Here is a 20,068-nt window from a genome sequence, read left to right on the forward strand (position 1 = left end):
CCACCTACAACCTACTACAGACTGACCAGGAGGCAAATCAACCATATCCCAAGTGTGATTCTTATGAAGGGCATCTAGTTCTTCGTTCATAGCTTGCTGCCAAAGAGGGTTAGTATGAGCCTCACAATAGGTGTGAGGTTCATAAAGGGTGGCAAGAGCAAAAGAGTAGTGATAATCAGTGAGATAAGGGGGAGGAATGCTTACCTGAGTGGAACGACGAAGTTCAGGACCAACAAGAGACTCAGAAGAGGGTGGTGCCACAGGATCCAAGACAGGGGACAGAACCGGAGACAGAACCGGAGATGAGTCGTCTGGAGAGGCAGCCGATGTTAAAGAATCCTCCACAAGTTCAGGATAGAGAGGAAGGAAAAGATCAGTAAAAATGGGAGACTTTGAGGAAGAGGATGCAAAAAACTGCTGAAGACTCGTGAAAGGACGATGTTCCCAAAACTCAACATGACGGGAGACATGAAGACGATGAGAAATGGGATCATAGCAGTGAAACCCCTTTTGAGATACACCATAACCAAGGAAACAACAGAGACGAGTACGAGGCTGGAGCTTTGTTCGTTCATGAGGAGGAAGAGAGACAAAGCAAGCACAACCAAAAACCCGAAGAGAGAAATAGTCAGGAGTTTGACCATAAAAAAGCTCAAATGGTGATTTGTTGTATTTAGTTGGTGAAGGAATACAATTAATGGTGTACACAGTGGTGAGTGCAGCCTCACCCTAAAAGAGCTTAGGAAGAGAGGCAGAAATGAGAAGGGTGCGGACAACATCAAGAATGTGACGATGTTTTCGCTCTGCACGACCATTTTGTTGAGAGGTGTAAGGACAAGACCGCTAAGGAAGGGTACCATGACTGTCTAAAAAGGATAGGAAAGATTTATCATTATATTTTTGAGCATTATCTGATCGAAAGACTTTAACGGTGCGATTGAACTGTGTTTCAATCATTTTATGAAATGTTTGGTAAATAGACACAAGTTTAGACCTATGGTGAAGTAGATAAATTCAAGTATATCGAGAAAAATCATCCACAAATATGACAAAATATTTAGATCCCCCTTCAGTGGGAATAGGTGCAGGACCCTAAATATCAGAATGTATAAGATCAAAAGGGGCAGAAGAAAAGAAGTCACTTTTATTAAAGGGCAATTTTGTTTGTTTGCCAATGACAAGAAGTACAATCAAAATTTTGAAACTGAACTGAACCTAATTGACCTTGAGAAGCTAACAACTGAAGACGAGATAAGGATCGATGACCAAGACGAGCATGCCATAGATCAGGTGAGGAGGTGGCAGTGGTAGCAGCTGCAAAAACAACTTGTGAAGGAATCTTCAAGTCATGAATCTCAAACATGCGACCAACCTTACGGCCTGTCCCAAGCACTTGACCTGTCCGGGGATCCTGCACATCCACACCATGATTAGTAAATAGAAGATCTACGCCTAATTCACAAAGTTGACCGACAGAAAGCAAATTGAGGGATAACTTTGGAATATGAAAAGTGTCACTAAGGGATAAACAAGGAGAAGAGATTATTCCTTTATGACTAATAGGCATAGGAGTTCCATCAGCAGTGTAAATGGTGATTGGATGTTCTAAGGGTGCCTTGTTAGGTTCTAAATGTTTAGAACAATTGACAAATCGTGAACACAAACTTGTCTAGATATAGATCTTAGAGTCTATAGGTTTTATTAGACAATGCTCAAGGTGATTCAAGTCAAGATTCAAGAACATACAAGCTGTAGGAAGAAGATTTCATAATCTGTCTGGTTCAATCGATCGAAAGACAGGCTCGACTGATCGAAAGTCGTATTCGCAGAATTTTAATTAAGCCCAAACAGCAGTTCAAGCCCATTAAGGATTAGGGTTTCTAATCTACTTCTCCTAGTATATAAAGGAAACCCTAAGCACGTTTTTGTAAGTCTTTTTAGAGAGAAAAGAGTGTGCCTCTTTTGTATTTAGGGTTTAGTTCCTAAAGAGCTCTCTTATGTCTTCTACCGGTGTTATTCCTTGAAAAATCTCAAGATCTGGTATTGTAGAAGTTGCTGCCTTCTCTTGTCATCAAAGGTGCTGATGATCTAAACCTTCAAGGGTGGTCTTGGAGTCACAAACAAGAGAGTTTGTGTTGCTAAACCTTTGAGTGGGATCTCAAAGTCACAAATGGAGGTGTTTGTGTTTTGCAAAGGCCAAAGAAAGAAGGAGTCCGTGAATTCGGAGCTTGCACGTGGTCGTGTCAGTAAGTTCTATTGGTTGGTAGCAATAAGAAGTCGAGCGTGGGGGCTTGTAAGTCTTATTGTATGAACTTCAATTCTTTCTAGTGGATTTGCTTTTTACCTTGAGGATAGCTAGGTTAAATCCTCTCCAGGTTTTTTACCGGTTTGGTTTTCCTGAGTGATCATATCATTGTCTTATTTATTTTTCGCTGCTATGCATGATATGATTGTTTGATTGTGATAACCTAGACTTGGAATTTGGACTAAATAACAACTTGGCTAATTAACTAGGTTAATCCAATTGTGTTTTAAGGGGTCTAAAAACTAACAAGTAGTATCAGAGCAGGTTGCTCTTTTGTTTTAGATCTTTTGATCTAAGTGCTGATCCTTGACCCCTGTTGTCATGGATAATTTGAAGTGTCTTTCTGATCATGTTTCTGCTCATGCTTTTGTTGATTTTATTGATGCTTGTGAAACTCTTCGTAAGGAATTATTGAAATCTATGAAAATTGCTAAGAAATTCAAGGAAGAGTTAAAATTGGCTAATCTTGAAAAAGAGGAATTGGTTGTTAGATTAGATGAATCTAATAAAAAGAATGAATTTTTGAGAAATCAAATTTCCTCTCAAGATGAGAAGATGAAAAGCTTGGAACAAGAGTTAGTTGAATCTAAAGCTAAAATTGAAAATTTGACTAATACCAAGCCTGCTGTTGATAACAGAAGTGTTTCTGTTTCTGTTTCTCTTAAGCCTAAAACTGAGAAAATTTATATCCCTCCTTTCAAGAGGAATAATAAAGAAAAGGCTTATTTTGCTAGGTTAGACAAAGGTAAAAGTTCTGATGTAGACGTTGAAGTTTCTAAACTTATGTCTAAACCTACTGTTAGAGAGCACAATAAATCTGTTTTTGTGCCTACCTATCACCTTTGTGGTGTTGTTGGTCATATTAGACCAAATTGTTCATTGTTGAGGCAAAAACCAAAATCTGAGACTAGATTTGTTGTTAGGAATACTGATGTTCCTAAATTTGTTCCTGTTTGTTACTTTTGTGGTATCCATGGTCACATTCGTCCTAATTGTCATAAATTGAAATTTAAGCATTCTGTGTTTCAATCTGGGATTTGTGATGATATTTCTCTTGCCATAAGTCCATATAAATTGTTTCATATTATTCTGAAAAATTTAAGCTTGTTGGCTTGTGAAAGGAATTTGCAGGATTTTAGTCTTTCTCAGAAAATTGGTGTAATTCCTCAAATACACTCTGCTTCTCACGGATTTTCACCTACAAAGTCGAAGACTCGTGCTATATGGGTGAGAAAAGATTCTCTAAGGTGAGTGTTGCTGACTTGTCCCTGATTTAATTCTTTCAATTGTTTGTAGACATGTCTTCATTCTGTTTTTGGTTGTTTTGTTTTTTAGGTTGTTTTTTTATAAAAAAAAATCCAAAAACATTGAAAAATTTCAAAAAGACAAAAATATTTTATTTTGAGTCTTGTTTTATTTTTCTTGAGGATTACATAAATTATGATATCTCTCTCTTGATTTAGAACATGCTTGACATTGTGGAGAAACTTGAATAGTATGTGTTCTATAAGTGCTAAGCTATTTCTAATTTTGTGTGAGTATGTACTAGTTTATACATGTACTCATGGGTTAATTAAGAAATTGATATTTCTTGTTTGTGTACCCTTTATAGCTTAGTTAAGCACTGTCATGCATTGCATTTGCATTGTTCATTTAGCATAATATGTGCTTTTTTTTTGTTTTTGGTCATATAGTTTTAAAACCAAAAAGATTTTTGTATTTTGTATTTCACATCTTGGATTTATAATCAAGGATTGACCATATTATCTTTACATAACAAGTTTATGTACCTTGTTTAGCTTTGATGAGCTTATTTATTGCACTTTACTAGTTGAAGCTTTGTAGTGCATGTTGTGTGGGAAAGATGTTTATGGTGTTTATCACTTTGTCTTAATCTTAAAGTCACATGTTATTTGACTGTCGGACTTGATCCTTTAGAGAAAGGCATAAATAACCATCTCATCACTGTTCACTAGCCAATCATGAACACCTTAGTGCATATTATAAGATTCTATGCTCGAGAAAGTGTAGCACATGCACAAAAAGAACATAAGGTGTAGCCTCGGTTTAATTGCTTAATACTTAAAATTGGTGTGTACTATTAGGCTTGATGCCAAATCACATAATTAAAATTGGTGTGTATATTATGAGACATAAAATCAAGAAACTTACATGATTGCAAGCTTGTTTTCTAGGAGATGTGGGAGTTATATGATGTAACTCTTTAGGTGATAGTCTCTTTTAAATTATATGTGATGAATTTTGTAGACTTTGTGATTGATTGCTATTCACATATCACCTCACATGTATCTCAAGCTTTTACTAGTTGCACACACTACACAAGTTACTCTTTGCTAAACTTGGTACATTATATTGCGTGTGATTTTGTTGTGGCTATCCAAGATTAAAAGTTCCTTGATTTTAATGCAAAATGTGTTTAATGTTTGCGCTTTAAGGACAAATTGATTGAAAATCTTGATTTTGGAAGATCTGGTTTGAATTCAAGTGTTTTTGAAAAACTTTTCGTCTCATACTCATGCATTTCATTCATGAAATATTGTACTTTGAGGTGTTTTTGCATTAAATTGCTCTGTTTTTTTCAAAAATTTGATTTTTCCATGCATCATTTATGTTTAGGATTCACATGCATTGCATTGTTTTCTGTATCCATCTTGCAGTTTTGCGGTCATACCTCTCACTGTTTTCACACATAACATGCATACACTTTGCTAAATTGGATACTCAACTTGATTTAAAAATTGATTGATTAATTTTTGAATTATATACTTTCTAGTATATGCTATTTTTATGTGTGAACTGTAGAAAATATTTTTCTTAAGAGATATGATGGATAATCAATGTGCAAATATTTTCTCTACTCATGCAACTATTTATGGGTCACATAGTGCCATGTTTGCATTTTATTGAAAGAGAGAATATTTTTTCTTCATGTGTATCCTCAACTTAGGTTTTTTTAAAAACTTGGTTTGTGTTTTTTTATTTATCCCCACCCCCTTTATTTTTCCCCGAAACTGTTTTTCCCAAAACTTGTTTTGTTTTTCCTATTTTTATAAGGGGAGAAATTTTTTTTAACCTTTGTGGTTCTTAGGGGGAGTTGTTGCTCTTCATAGGGGGAGTTGTCTCTATTTTCTCTTACTCTATTGCGTATATTTTCTGTCTATCTTCTGATTAGGTAGTCTTTGTCAATACGTGACAAAAAGGGGGAGACATAGATGACCTGTTTGTTTTGTTTAGGGGCAAAATATAAAAACTTTTTGATATATCTAACTTAGGGGGAGAGTTAGAATTTACTTTTGTTTTTAATTCTATTTCATATTATTGTTTATATGTCTTTCTTTCCACACATGCGATGATGTGTTTGTTGAGTGTTTCAGGAAAGACAGGTGCATTCTGATCAAGACCTTCTACCTCTTCTTGCAACTTCTAGGTTAGGAGTCTTAGATTGGGATTTGTGATGTAATTGGGCATTTTATTGTATTAGGTTGTTCTTGTATTTGAGCATTTCATTTTGTATGAAAGTTTTGTCACGAATTGCCAAAGGGGGAGTTTGTTAGGTTCTAAATGTTTAGAACAATTGGCAAATCGTGAACACAAACTTGTCTAGATATAGATCTTAGAGTCTATAGGTTTTATTAGACAATACTCAAGGTGATTCAAGTCAATATTCAAGAACATACAAGCTGCAGGAAGAAGATTTCATAATCTGTCTGGTTCGATCGATCGAAAGACAGGCTCGACCGATCGAAAGTCGTATCTGCAGAATTTTAATTAAGCCCAAACAGCAATTCAAGCCCATTAAGGATTAGGGTTTCTAATCTACTTCTCCCAGTATATAAAGGAAACCCTAAGCACGTTTTTGTAAGCCTTTTCAGAGAGAAAAGAGTGTGCCTCTTTTGTATTTAGGGTTTAGTTCCTAGAAAGCTCTCTTATGTCTTCTACCGGTGTTATTCCTTGAAGAATCTCAAGATCCGGTATTGTAGAAGTTGTTGCCTTCTCTTGTCATCAAAGGTGCTGATGATCTAAACTTTCAAGGGTGGTCTTGGAGTCACAAACAGGAGAGTTTGTGTTGCTAAACCTTTGAGTGGGATCTCAAAGTCACAAATGGGGGTGTTTGTGTTTTGCAAAGGCCAAAGAAAGAAGGAGTCCGTGGATTCGGAGCTTGCACGTGGTTGTGTCAGTAAGTTCTACTGGTTGGTAGCAATAAGAAGTCGAGCGTGGGGGCTTGTAAGTCTTATTGTATGAACTTCGATTCTTTCTAGTGGATTTGCTTTTTACCTTGAGGATAGCTAGGTTAAATCCTCCCCAGGTTTTTTACCGGTTTGGTTTTCCTGAGTGATCATATCATTGTCTTATTTATTTTTCGCTGCTATGCATGATATGATTGTTTGATTGTGATAACCTAGACTTGGAATTTGGACTAAGTAACAACTTGGCTAATTAACTAGGTTAATCCAATTGTGTTTTAAGGGGTCTAAAAACTAACATGCCTTATCAGAAAATTGGGATTCATCAAGAGTCATATGGTTACAATATGCAGTATCAAAAAACCAAGGTTGTTTACCTGAGGTGACAAAAAGGATAGTGGAAGTGTGGGATAAAACCTGTTGAAGAACTGCCTCAATATCAGCTGTAGTAAGTGAGGAAGCCAAAAATGGACCTGTAGGAACCAATGGATCCGAAGGACATACAGCAGCTGCCTGAGGAAGAGAAGCTTTATTCTACTCTTGCACAAATTTCTGTAGTTTGCGACAATCAGAGATGTCATGGCCTTTGGCACGACAAAACTTGCAGTAAGTACCTTTGGAAGACTGAGAGGTGGGACGCCTGGAATTTATTCGTGGAGGAGCAGTGAATGTAATAATGGGAGGCTGTGGAGAGGGTGTAGCCAATACATGATCAGATGATGACATGTGATAAGTAGGCCAACAATTCTCCTAAGAAATAAGCTCTTTTACTACAGCATCAAGAGAAGGAGTAGGAGACTGGCTAAGCAGAGAAGCTTTAGTAGGCTCAAAATCCTCACGTAAACCCATCATAAAGTGCATAAATTTGCGGCAATCCCAATATTTGACAAAAAGCTCAATGTCCTTAGACCACACCAATGGAGGATCTGCAGCAGAGAGTTGTTCTCACATAGTAGAAGTCTGAGAATAAAAATTAGAAATAGACTGACCTGTCTCTTGGTGCATTTGATAAAGCTTTGATTCAATGTGGAACTCAAAGCTTGAATCATTAGTACAATTATAGCAATCAGCCAAAAATTTCCAAGCAGCCTCAGCAGTTTCAAGACGAAAAAGAAGATTATGAATGAAGGAATAGAGGTATTGATAAACCAAGACAAGATCTTACTCTGAATACTCTCCCATTCCTCTAGGCGTTCTTCATAATCATCTGTTGTAACAGTAGTCTTGGAAGACTCTTCAGCAGTTGTGGCTTTGGACTTAGGGTTTGGTACTGGCTTAGGAATTGAACCAGTCACATATCTCCACAGTTTACGACCCTTGAGAAAGACAGTCATATTCTGAGACCATGCATGATAGCTAGTAGGACCATCTAACATAATGGTGATAGGACGTATGATATCTCATTCATTTTATTGAGCCATAATGAAGAAAATGACCAAAAAGTGAGATTTAGAGACCTTAAATGCAGAAATGGAGCCCAAAATTGAAATCTAGGTCCTGTTGAAAAACTTTAACTTGGTCAAAGTCAACAGTCAACAGTCAACGGTCTGGTCCAAGTCAACGGTCAACGGATGACGTGTGCTGACGTGGCAGTGTGACATTACCCTGGGGCTGATGTGGCAGTACGTGAAACGGAGCAAGCATGTGGGGCGCGTGGAGGTCGTGTGTCCTAGCGCGGGAGGCACGTGAGAAATACAGACGGCGCATAGAGCGCGTGCTCGTGAGGCAGAAACTTCAGCCGGCGCATGGGGGCGCGTGTGAGGTGGTTTCTGTTCTTGGTTGGGTTTTTCTTGGGATTGGCTGTTCTGTCACTCTATGCCTTTGCTTTGACAGTTGGATGGGCAGAATGATGAGATCCAAGAGTTGTAGGGACTGTAAGCGTGACAGCGGTGACTTGCTTCTAGCAGTGACTACTAGATGAAGGTGAGGGCAGCGGAAGAACGTCGCAGATGTCCACAAGAACCAGAAAGTCAGAGGAATGGCTCTGATACCATGTTAACAATATAAAGTGTGAGAGAAAGACTGAATAGTCTGTACATTGATGTGTAGAACAAGTAATATGAGTAAACTACAAGTACAGTATACTGGGCTAAACTAGTCTAAGCTATACACTAACAATTCTAATGGCTCTAATTGTTGCAACACCAATCAATGAGTCCTCAGGTATCACTGATTTTGTTGTAACCAAAGGCAATGGAGTAAAGGGTCTCTCAGAAATGGGGCTTAAAACCATACCTAGGCAATATATCCAACCCCTAGAAGAAAGGATCAGTGTGAACAACATCATGACTCTTAAGTCTATACCCATCATTGATATGTCAAACTGGGATGAACCAAAAGTTTTAGAATCAATCTGTGATGCAGTAGAAAAGTGGGTTTTCTTTCAGGTTATTAACCACGGAGTGTCCATTGAAGTGCTGGAGAATGTGAAGGATGCAACACATAGGTTCTTCAATTTGCCAGCTAAGGAGAAGAGGGAGTTTTCTAAAGAAAACTCACCTTCCAACAATGTGCGGTTTGGCACAAGCTTTAGACCTGAAGCAGAGAATTCTCTTGAATGGAAAGATTACCTTAGCCTCTTTTATGTGTCAGAGGATGAGGCCTCTGCATTGTGGCCTCATATGTGCAAGTAAAAAAGCTTAACTTAACTAAATTTAGTTTTACTCAACAAATACATGACGCATAGATATACATACATACCTAAACAAAACACTCATATTCATATATGAACATCTGCATAGATACATGTACTTACATAGTTACATTTTAGGTTTAATTATAAATTGCTATCTGATCATTTTGATTTTGTTCTTTAAAATTTTAAAGTTTGGATTGTGACCCCCTAAAGTTATATAATACTTTGTAAGGTTGAATTTAATCAACCATGTGTTGACTTTATTCCGTGACATATTTGCTTGTAGTACAGCACTTAGAAACCCTGTATTTAGGTGGGAATCATGTAAGGGTAGTGTGTGAGAGAGTGTGAAGAAATGCTCAAGACTGTGCAGTATAGCAGGGACTCGCGGCTGGATCTCGCGGGAAGCTCGCGGCTTGCAAGCCGCCAAAAGTTGCACACGCGCAGAGCATGCAGGGGAGCTGAACAGTCACGCTAGCTGGAGCACTACAGGACAAAAATCCAGACTGGCCATTTAACTAGCTTGCGGCTTGAACTCGCGACTCAGTTAAGTCGTGAGGTCAAGTCGCCAGCCAGCCCTGTTTTTGGAAAAACTGACTCTTCGCATTCCATTCTCAGACCAGTATAAATACCCCTCATTCCCACAAAATATGCGTGGCCATTCAGAAAGAAAAACCCTAAGAGAGGTTTCTTCAAAACACCCACCCAATTAGAGAGAGCTACTCATTCTTAGAGAGAAACCTTTGTAGTCTCTTCTCATTCCCTCTCTCATTGTCATACCTATTGAGAGGAGATTTCTATCCAAACACTACCCACACCAATTTAGAGTGTTGAGTGTTTTTGGAGTTTTGGGAAGCATTGGAAGATGCCAAGGATGGCGGATGCTATGGTCTAGTAGCGGAATCTGGTAAGCTAGAAAAGAAAAAGGTTCGGCGCAACCTCGTTGGAGCAAGAAGCTTGGAGGGCTTAGGTACATCGGGTAGATTAGGCTTGGAGGGTCTATTGTTGTTCATGTATCCCAACTACATTTTCTAGTGGATTATTGACCGCTTGGAGGGCGGCGGAAAGGTTTTACGCCGAGGGCTTTGGTTTCCTCTTCGATAACACATCGTGTGTTGTCCTTGTGTTTGCATCTCTCTTCCCTTTATCTTTGCCTTTTATTTTCTGCTGTGGATGTGATTTATAATTGGCTTAGATTGATTTCCAATTCTGTTTATAGCTTATGTTCATTTTCCGCACACTTGTTGTTTATCATAAAGCTTGAATTGGTTATTTTGTATTTGGGGGTCTAAACGTTCAAGGGTGTTTTTACACATAATTGAACTTTCATACTTTAATTTGAGTCATTTTATTTCTACTCACATTTGAGTGTAAATGTCACCTCAATTTATTTAAAAATTGTATCGTTTTAATTAAATCATTTCAAAAAAAAAAAAAAACTTTTTTAGTAAAAAATATTGTTATTTTTCTTCATTTTCTGTTTTTAACTTTGGTAGAAAATTTTGTAATATATTGAAAATAAAAATTTTACAAATTTCACTATGAAAATTATAAAAAATCTTATTCTATGAAAGATTAATACTGAGCATAATTTTTAAAGGATATAATAAGTTCTTTTGTTGATATTCCTGTATGTCTAATATCAAACTAGGCAACTTTTTTATACTCATTCAAGTTTAAAAGATGATAATTTTGTATACAACATATTTATAAATTATGACCTACTTTAGTATTAAAATACTAAGATTTATACGTATTTGTGTTTATGCATGTGTGTGGAGGTTTTTTTTGACTAATATATTATTAGGGCATTGATTAACAATCCAGTTAAAGAAAGATTTTATGGGAAAAGAAAAAAAAAAAAAACAATTAATGTTTTGACATTTTTTTTTTTCATTTTTCATAAAAATGATGTCAAAACTTTCCTAAAATGGATTGTTAACCAATGCTTTAAGGGCACTCATTAGCATTTCCCTATATTATTATCACAATTTGGCCCCCAAACAAAATCTTGACTTTGCCAATACACAGTTACCATGAACCACCACCAAAAATCCATCTCAAATTAGTCAAACCCTTTTTTTCATACCTAATTGATTCACCTCCAAACTTTTCACTTACCCACCCCAAATCACAACTCGGACAAGCCACCATTGGCTTCAATTTCTTGAGAGGCACACGACAACCAACATACATAGTCACTCGCACACAAGCCAATTAGCACCCAACATCCCGTAATGCTTACAAATTACCTAGTCCCTAGAAACATCATTCAACCAAGCAATATAGGTTACAGGCTTATATAATATTAGGGTTTACACTCCAAATTTTTGGACAAAATCAAAATGACTCCAAACTGAAAGGGTTCAATTTATAATTTAATCCATGCTTTCATTTGGTAAACTAAATTACTTTTATCAGTGGACTAATTGTTGTTTGCTTTTAGGGATCAAGTTCTGGAATACATGAGGAGTTCTGAATTGGTTATCAAAAGGCTATTAAAGGCACTAATGAAGAGGTTAAATGTGAAAGAAATTGATGAGACAAATGAATCTCTCTTAATGGGTTCAAAGGGGATTAACCTTAACTACTATCCCATATGTTGTAATCCTGAGCTCACAGTGGGGGTAGGTCATCACTCAGATGTGCCAACTCTTACTATCCTCCTTCAGGATGATATTGGTGGACTCTACGTGTGAGGAAACAACGATAGTTGGGTTCATGTTCCACCTATAAGTGGTTCCCTCGTGATTAATGTTGGTGATGCATTGCAAATAATGAGCAAGGGTCAATACAAGAGCATTGAGCATCGTGTGGTTGCCAGTGGAAGCAAGAATAGGATTTCAGTTCCAATTTTTGTTAATCCTAGGCCATATGACATGATTTGTCCTTTCTCAGAAGTGCTTGCAGGGGTTGAGAAAGCATTATACAAGCAAGTTCTTTATTTAGATTATGTCAAGCATTTCTTTAGGAAGGCTCTTAATGGGAAGAACACAATTGAATTTACAAAAGTCTGATGTTTTGAGGTGTGTTGTGAGGTTGTTCTATTACAATGGAAATAATTTTGATGAAATAAAATTGGGTCTAATAGGACTAAGTTTCTCTCTCTCTCTCTTTCTCTCTCTCCTACATTTGTCATCATCTCCTTCACGACGTTCTCCAACTTCAACATTTCTCTTCTAATGAATATCATGCTTCTCTCTAGATTCAAGTTGGTATTAAATTTGCCACATTAAGTCTGTAAGGGGATGTTAGATCTGTTAGGGCTCATTAATGTTAGATTTATTAAGGTCCAAGCTTATCATAAAACCTAAGCTTTTATAAGTCTCTACTTGCAAGACAAATAACTTTAAAATCATACTTGGATTAGAATTGGATTAGGTTAAGATTTCGTAAAAATACCCTATGGTGTAAAATTTAGTTTTATTGTGTGAACATCATCAATTCCATCTTGCTCTCCTTCTATCAATCAACACGAAAAATATGTGCTCTATAAACAAAAACGAAATGCATTTGAAGAACAAGAACAACGATGGCATGCAATTTGTAAAGAACAAAGAAGATCAGTAGGCCCTACAAGTTTCAACTTGAGAGGACAAGATCATCAATGGAGAAATCACATACTGAGATGAAATATATAAATGTAAATTTTTAGACCCCTTAAACACAACCAGATTAACCTAGTTATTTAGCCAAGTGATTAACTTAGGTAAATTATGCAGAACTAGGTTAACACATATAAATCATATCATTGACAAGTACAGAAAATAAAGAACGCAACAATATGATAACACAGGAAAACCAAACCGGTAGAAAACCTGGAGAGGATTTAACCTAGTTATCCTCAATGTAAAAAGCAAATCCACTATAAAAAAAATTGAAGTTTACACAATAGCGACTTAGACCACTAACATCCTATTACTACCTCGAGTAGGAAACTTACTACCACGACTACGTGATAACTCCGAGTCCACAGACTACTTCTCTCTTGGATTCACAACAAGCACAAGCACTCCCTCTTGTATATCTTTAAGCTCTTGAATTAGCAATTTAATTGATCACCAAGCTCTCGACATCAATCTTGAGATTGGAAACCCTAAGTGTGTATGAAGGCAAACACCTCTAGATCTCACAAGAGATTCACACATATAGCATAAAAAGCAATCTCAAAATGTGGCTAGAGTTTCCCTTTTATACTTAAGGCAAAACATAAAATCCTACACGTTAAACGGGCTTGGACTGAGTTGGAAAATTCTGCAGAAAAAACAATCTGCACGAGCTTTAATCGATTAAGTCAAATTCTCGATCGATCGAGCCAGGCAGATTTACACAGTAAATCCTGCAGTACACTCGATTCCAACTTTACAATAAACACATACTTTGAGCAAGTCTAAAACAAGACTAAACGTTTTGATCATGGTTTGCTAACATTATAAATTGAAGTTCTAATACATTTAAACCTAAAGTCTTAGAACCCAATAATAAACACAACATGCATTTTAAAATAGCCAGACAAGTTATAGAATCTAGAGTGCAATTTTGAATTTGAGATCTATATCAAGTATAGGTAAAGAACAAAGAAGATCAGTAGGCCCAAAACGTGCAAGTTTCAACTTGAGAGGACAAGCATCATCAGGAATAGGTAGCTGAAATTCTTTGATGAAGCTTTCGAGTTACGTGCAGTAATTAATTCACCCATAAGCTCACACAGACGTTTCTCAACGTCTTTTTCTTTTAAAAAACATTTATAATATATATATTAGCTTGGCCTACTTAAATTTTCATAGTTAAATAATAATAAAGATAAATAACAAAAAAAAAAAAATATATATATATATATATATATATATATATATATATCCTAGTTCACGGCAATACTACGAGTTAGATTTAATAAGATATTTTTTTAAAAATAAATAAAAAACTTAGTATAAGTATATTGAAGTGATAGTATTTTTTTTTTTTTTTGGAACAGAATTAAATGCATGAGAATTCAGTTTTTTTTTTTTTTTTTTTTTTTTTTTTTTTTTTTTAACCTTGAACAGAAGATATCAATTAAAACTTCAAGAGTAAGGAGATTAAACAAATTTGAGGAAAAAAAGGAATGCAATTTAGGAAAAAACTTATATATTCTTGCTATGGCTTGAAAGGGAGTGGTATTTTGGCCGTGAAAATTATGTGGTGGGGCTCCGCTAATGATCACAACATTCAAAAGTAAAGTGTACAGAAAAAGGTCAAAAACTTTTGAGGTTTGGTTAATGTCATTACCACTGTTTTAAAAACCGGACCGGACCGGTCGGTCCGACCGGTTCAACCGGGAATCGGAAGCCAATCCGGTCCAGTTAAAAACCCTAAAAGTGGTAAAAAACCGGTCAACAACCGGAAAACTGGCCAAAAACCGGACTTGAACCGGAAATTCAAAAAAAAAACGGTTCTATGTCCGGTTCGGTTTTTAAAACCATGGTCATTACTACCAAGAATTTAAAAAAATTTTCATTTTGATTTCTAAGCACGGTCGGCACTTTAACACGGCCGTTTGAAAATTCTTTGCTCCTCCAAATATTTAGTTTTCTTCCAACAACTTGTCTTGATTACAAAAGTCTCACGGTGACATTTGTGAACTGAACATTTGGGTAGCCAATAATAAATAAAAAATAAAGCAGGAAGAGCAATGGAATTTTCGAATTGTGTTAAGTAGTGATGTAGGAGCAAATTCGATATATTTTTGAAAATAAATTTAGTAATACTTGTCTGTAGCCCAAATCTAACAAATAGTTTTTATATTTTACCCCTAAAATTAAACTATTTTGTCTCAATCTCGAATGAATGGTAAAAACAACATATAGATTTCTTTACCATCTTAATTGAAAAGTCAAAGTAAATCAAATCACATTAATTCTGTATGCAGTAATTGCTGCATACAAGGTTAGGTGACAATAGAATGAAGTAACAAGTGTGTAAGGGTCACATAACTAGGTAGACCCTTGGACACTTGTCACTTATTTATTGCTGCCACCTAACCTTTTATACAACAATTGCTAAATACAAGTATGTAGCAAATCCTCTCCCTATTTTATTTAATATTTTAATTGGTTGGAATTTAATTTTAATTTTTAATTTGATAATTATAATTGTAGAAGAAAGATTTGAACCAATGTTATTAAATCTGTTCTGTTCCGTTCCGTTCCGTTCAGAATATTTCGTACTGGGATGCAATCTGGAACGGTATACCACCCATTTCACCTCAAGTCCAATTCCGGCTAGTTTTAGGTCATTCCAGCCATTCCAATCAATTTCGGCCAAAATATAAATTTTGGCTGGTAGCAATTTTTAGCCAAAATAAAAAATAAACTAACAAACTCATCAGCACAGCATGTTTCCATATAGCACTAATCGCCTCTACGGAGCTACCAAATTATTTGAAAAAAAAAAAAAAAAAAAAAAGGAGACGAAGAAAATAACAGAAATTTAGAGCCACCGTGGAGAAAGCTCAAGTTTTAGCTGTGTTTGAAACTTTCTTCTTTAGTCTTGCACTTAAACTTTTGGCCTGGTTTATGAAATTTTCCAAGAAGTTGTAAGTAACTGATGGGAATTTGAAATGAAGAGGAATAAGTGACTGTTTGGATTCCACTAAAGCTGCGTTTGCGATTTGAAGCTGTATTTTTGTTCTTTTTTTTTTTTTTTTTTTTTTTCACGCGTTTTGGAGTAGTGCGGTTACGGTTCATGCACTGTTCATTAAACAGTAACCGCAAATGTTGACTTTTCACAGTGAACAGTGTATACGTGCACTGTTTACGGACCCACAAATTACACTTTTCAGCAACTTTTTCATTAAAAATGGGTTTCACGGTACTATTCACACATTTAAAAATTATTTTGCTACAGTATTTTCAATTTTCAGTTTTCAGTTTCAGTAAAATAAATTCTATTCAAATAGACCCTAAAAGGGCGTTTGGATTCAGATGAATCCTGCGTCCACGTTTCCAGAGTTGCGTTTTGCTTTTTTTTTTTTTGGCCCGCATTTGTTGACATTGGGGGACAAATTTTACTGTTATGAACAGTAAATACACTATTCATGCACTGTGCTGACACTGTTTACGCATTAAAAAATATTAAAAATGGGTCCCACGGTACTATTTACACATTTAAAAATTATTTTGCTACAGTGTTTTCAGTTTTCAGTTTTCAGTTTCAGTAACAATAAGCTCAATCCAAACGGACCCTAAGAGTGGAGAAGCCATTGGACGTGGGTGAAAGAGTGGGGTTAGGTGAAAAGGGGGCTTCCTAGTTTATAAATATCCCATCAATGTTTGTTTATTTACAAAAATACCCAAACTTGAATTTTAAAATAATTAATCTAATCACTTTATTATTACGGTAGCATTTCTTTTAAAACACTATATTACATTCATTAAATGATATTACATTTATAAAATTTGGTATAAGAATAGCAGTGAGTAATAACATTCTTTTTTATTAATTACTTACTATATATATATATATATTTATATATATAAAAAGTGATAATTTCAAAACAGTCTAAAACAATACGTCCAAATAGATGGGAATTGAAATGTTCCGTTCGAATAGATAGACCTGAACGGACTCCAAAAGGTCTTCATAACATTGATTTGAACCATAACACGTTCCAATATCAATTCACCAGGTGGCTAGGTTTGAGAAATCCAAACTTTTCTCAGAGACTTTCTTTTCAACTTTGGGGGCCGTGGCTCTTTGACCAGTACACTCCCACGCATTGAAGTGCGGTAAAAACGCATTGGGTTTTATTCAACTATGCGTCTCGTGGGGGAGGGGGCGACGCATAGTTGAATAAAACCCACCGTGTTATTGACGAGTATTGGGGAAAGGACAATAATATAATAAGCCATGCGAATATTGCCATGGGAGTTAGTAAGGCATATATTGAATAAATTGAAATTTACCTTAAAATTCTTGAGACTGTGCTATATAAATAGGTGCAAATGACATGCAAATTGGACCAACAACACCATCACCACCGAACATCTTAGTTTCAAGCCATTTGCTAAATACTAAGCTCTCTCTTTATTCCTTTCTTGTAAGAATGGCTCCAACAGTTGCAACACCTATCAGTGAGTCCTCAAATATCACAGACTTTGTCGTAACAAATGGCAATGGAGTAAAGGGTCTCTCAGAAATGGGACTCAAAACCCTCCCTAAGCAATATATCCAACCTGTAGAAGAAAGGATCACTGTGAGCAACATCTTGCCTCAAGAGTCTATACCCATCATAGATATGTCAAACTGGGACGAACAAAAAGTCTCTGAATCAATCTGTGATGCAGCAGAAAAGTGGGGTTTCTTTCAGATTATCAACCATGGCGTGCCCATTGAAGTGCTGGAGAATGTGAAGGTTGCAACACATAGGTTCTTCAATTTGCCAGCTGAGGAGAAGAGGAAGTTTTCAAAAGAAAACTCATCTTCCAACAGCGTGCGGTTTGGCACAAGCTTTAGTCCTGAAGCAGAGAAGGCTCTTGAATGGAAAGATTACCTGAGCCTGTTTTATGTGTCCGAGGATGAGGCCTCTGCATTGTGGCCTTCTGCCTGCAAGTAACAGAGCTTAACTTTGCTCAATTTAGTTTACACAACAAATATATGACATATAATATAGATGCAATACTTGTGTACGTATTGCATCTCATTATATCCACCATGTTTGATTGAAGATCAATAGTGATTTCATCATTATATATATATATATATATACATATATATATATATATATATATACATATAAATATATATATATATATATATATATATATATATTTATATATATTTCTATTTCTATTTCTATTTTTTTATAAAAAAAATTTGAGTATTATAAAACATAATTTTGTGGATCAAGTAGTATATGCTTATGTATATATATATAGTTTTTGGTGGACTAATTGTTGTTTGCTTTTAGGGATCAAGTTCTGGAATATATGAGGGGGTCTGAACTAGTTATCCAAAGGCTATTAGAGGTACTAATGAAGAGGATAAATGTGAAAGAAATTGATGAGACAAAAGAATCTCTCTTAAGGGGTTCAAAGAGGATTAACCTTAACTACTATCCTATATGTCCTAACCCTGAGCTCACCGTGGGAGTAGGTCGTCACTCTGACGTGTCAACCCTTACTATCCTCCTTCAAGATGAAATTGGTGGACTCTATGTGCGAGAAAACAATGATAGTTGGGTTCATGTTCCGCCTGTAAGTGGCTCCCTCGTGATCAATGTTGGTGATGCACTACAGATAATGAGCAATGGTCGATACAAGAGCATTGAGCATCGTGTGGTTGCTAGTGGAAGCAAGAATAGGATTTCGGTTCCTATTTTTGTTAATCCTAGGCCATGTGACATGATTGGTCCTTTTTTAGAAGTGCTTGCAGGGGGTGAGAAAGCATTATATAAGCAAGTTCTGTATTCAGATTATGTGAAACATTTCTTCAGGAAAGCTCATGATGGGAAGAACACAATTGAATTTGCAAAAATATGATGTATTCTAAGGTGTGTTGTGAGGTTATGTTCTATTGTAATAGAAATAATTTTTATGAAATAAAACTCAATCTGAAATCTGTTTGAAGATAATAGAAGTCAGTCAATTCTTTATCCAATTATTTTACTTTTTACAAAAAAGAGTTTACACTTTTTTTTAACATGGCTTTTACATTGTCTGTATGTCTGTTTGAAGCATTAGAATTCATGAGAGGTGAAAAATATTGATGAAATTAAAAAGATTTCTATTATATGTTGGGTTCAATAAGGTTCGACAACAACAATAAGCACTGCGCGTGTAAATGATCCTACAGGTTCCATTTTGACCCAATTTATGAAAAATGAGCAATAATTACCACCTGACGTGTCTTGAATGCCGTGACAAACAATAGTAATAGCACTAACAACCATCAAATCAACGTCTAAAATATTTTTTTATTTGGTAATTAAATTTTGTGGAGTGCCTTTATATAGGCCTACAACATTTAAGACCAAAATAATGTTTTTGGTTGAATTTTATAAAACATTTGAGAAGAAGTTCTCTTTTTCTTTAGCTTCTTGAATTTTATCCAGGGTATTCCTCAACAGGCATAAATTACACAATCTAATAAAATGAAAATTTTATATATTATCACCACCACCACCAACAACAACAACAATAAAAAAAACAAACAAATACATAAAGTTTTACAACATAAAGCTTGTGGAGTTTAGTTGTGGTTGTTATTAGTTTTTCTAAACAGGGATGGACGACAATGGCTGGGGAGAGTAAGTGAGTTTCTTACTTTCTTTTAGCCTTTAGGTTTGATTTAGTTTTAGTTTAAATTGTTTAATGACTTGTGAATCCACGAGGCACTGAGGCAGTGATGATTTTTTTTTTTTTTTAATATTTGTTGAATTAAAAACGTAATCGTGTTGGTGTTGGAGTAGTGATAGTCTTAGTTTGAGATGAGATTGATCTTGTATTGGACTTTTCTATTGGCATTTGGTTTGGGGCTTATTAGTGGTTTTATTATAATTTTTTTTCCATATTTTTGTTCATTTTTTTTGGGGGGGTTTTTCCATGTTTTTATAAACCAGTACAGTGAAAGAACTGGAAAAGGGACTGGTTACTGATTTTTTGGTCGAACCAAGATCTGACCGATGGTTGAATCGGTGACGTCATAAATAATATAATTAATAAAATTTTAAATTATATAACTAAAAATATAATAAGTTTATTACTAATAATATGCTAGAAAAATGTAAAAACATAATATTTAGTGACACTTTTCGTGTAAATTTAATCAAATTTCCTTAGAATGGACAATCACATGTTTAATTATAATCATAAAAATAAAAGTTTATTTTATATATATATATATATAATGAATTAACTGTTGTTATGTAAAAATTAAGTAACTTTT

General features: G+C 35.4%; 2 protein-coding genes and 1 pseudogene across 2 annotated transcripts in view; all 3 read left to right on the forward strand.

The window, feature by feature from the left end:
• LOC126719541 (feruloyl CoA ortho-hydroxylase F6H1-3-like) overlaps positions 1–18,760 on the forward strand; it is a 50,344-nt gene extending 31,584 nt beyond the window's left edge. The window contains exon 3 of the mRNA XM_050422081.1: positions 18,675–18,760. The gene's annotated coding sequence lies outside the window, so the exon portion shown is untranslated. The remainder of the gene's footprint in view (positions 1–18,674) is intronic.
• On the forward strand, positions 8,634–12,162 carry LOC126719557 (feruloyl CoA ortho-hydroxylase F6H1-3-like; annotated as a pseudogene).
• Positions 17,126–18,760, forward strand: LOC126719493 (feruloyl CoA ortho-hydroxylase F6H1-3-like). The gene is made up of 2 exons (XM_050422041.1): positions 17,126–17,734; positions 18,093–18,760. The coding sequence occupies exons 1-2, from the start codon at positions 17,133–17,135 to the stop codon at positions 18,661–18,663; spliced, it is 1,173 nt and encodes a 390-aa protein (XP_050277998.1). The 5' UTR covers positions 17,126–17,132; the 3' UTR covers positions 18,664–18,760.
• Positions 18,761–20,068: the final 1,308 nt, after the last annotated feature.

Source organism: Quercus robur, chromosome 1 (assembly GCF_932294415.1).
Source record: "Quercus robur chromosome 1, dhQueRobu3.1, whole genome shotgun sequence".
Taxonomy (NCBI): Eukaryota; Viridiplantae; Streptophyta; class Magnoliopsida; order Fagales; family Fagaceae; genus Quercus; species Quercus robur.

Excerpts from the sequence above, each read along its gene's own strand:
- LOC126719493 (XM_050422041.1), top strand. The coding sequence starts at position 17,133 with ATGCAAATTGGACCAACAACACCATCACCACCGAACATCTTAGTTTCA. Across the intron at positions 17,735-18,092 it reads TTGTGGCCTTCTGCCTGCAA|GGATCAAGTTCTGGAATATA; the intron begins GTAACAGAGCTT and ends GTTTGCTTTTAG.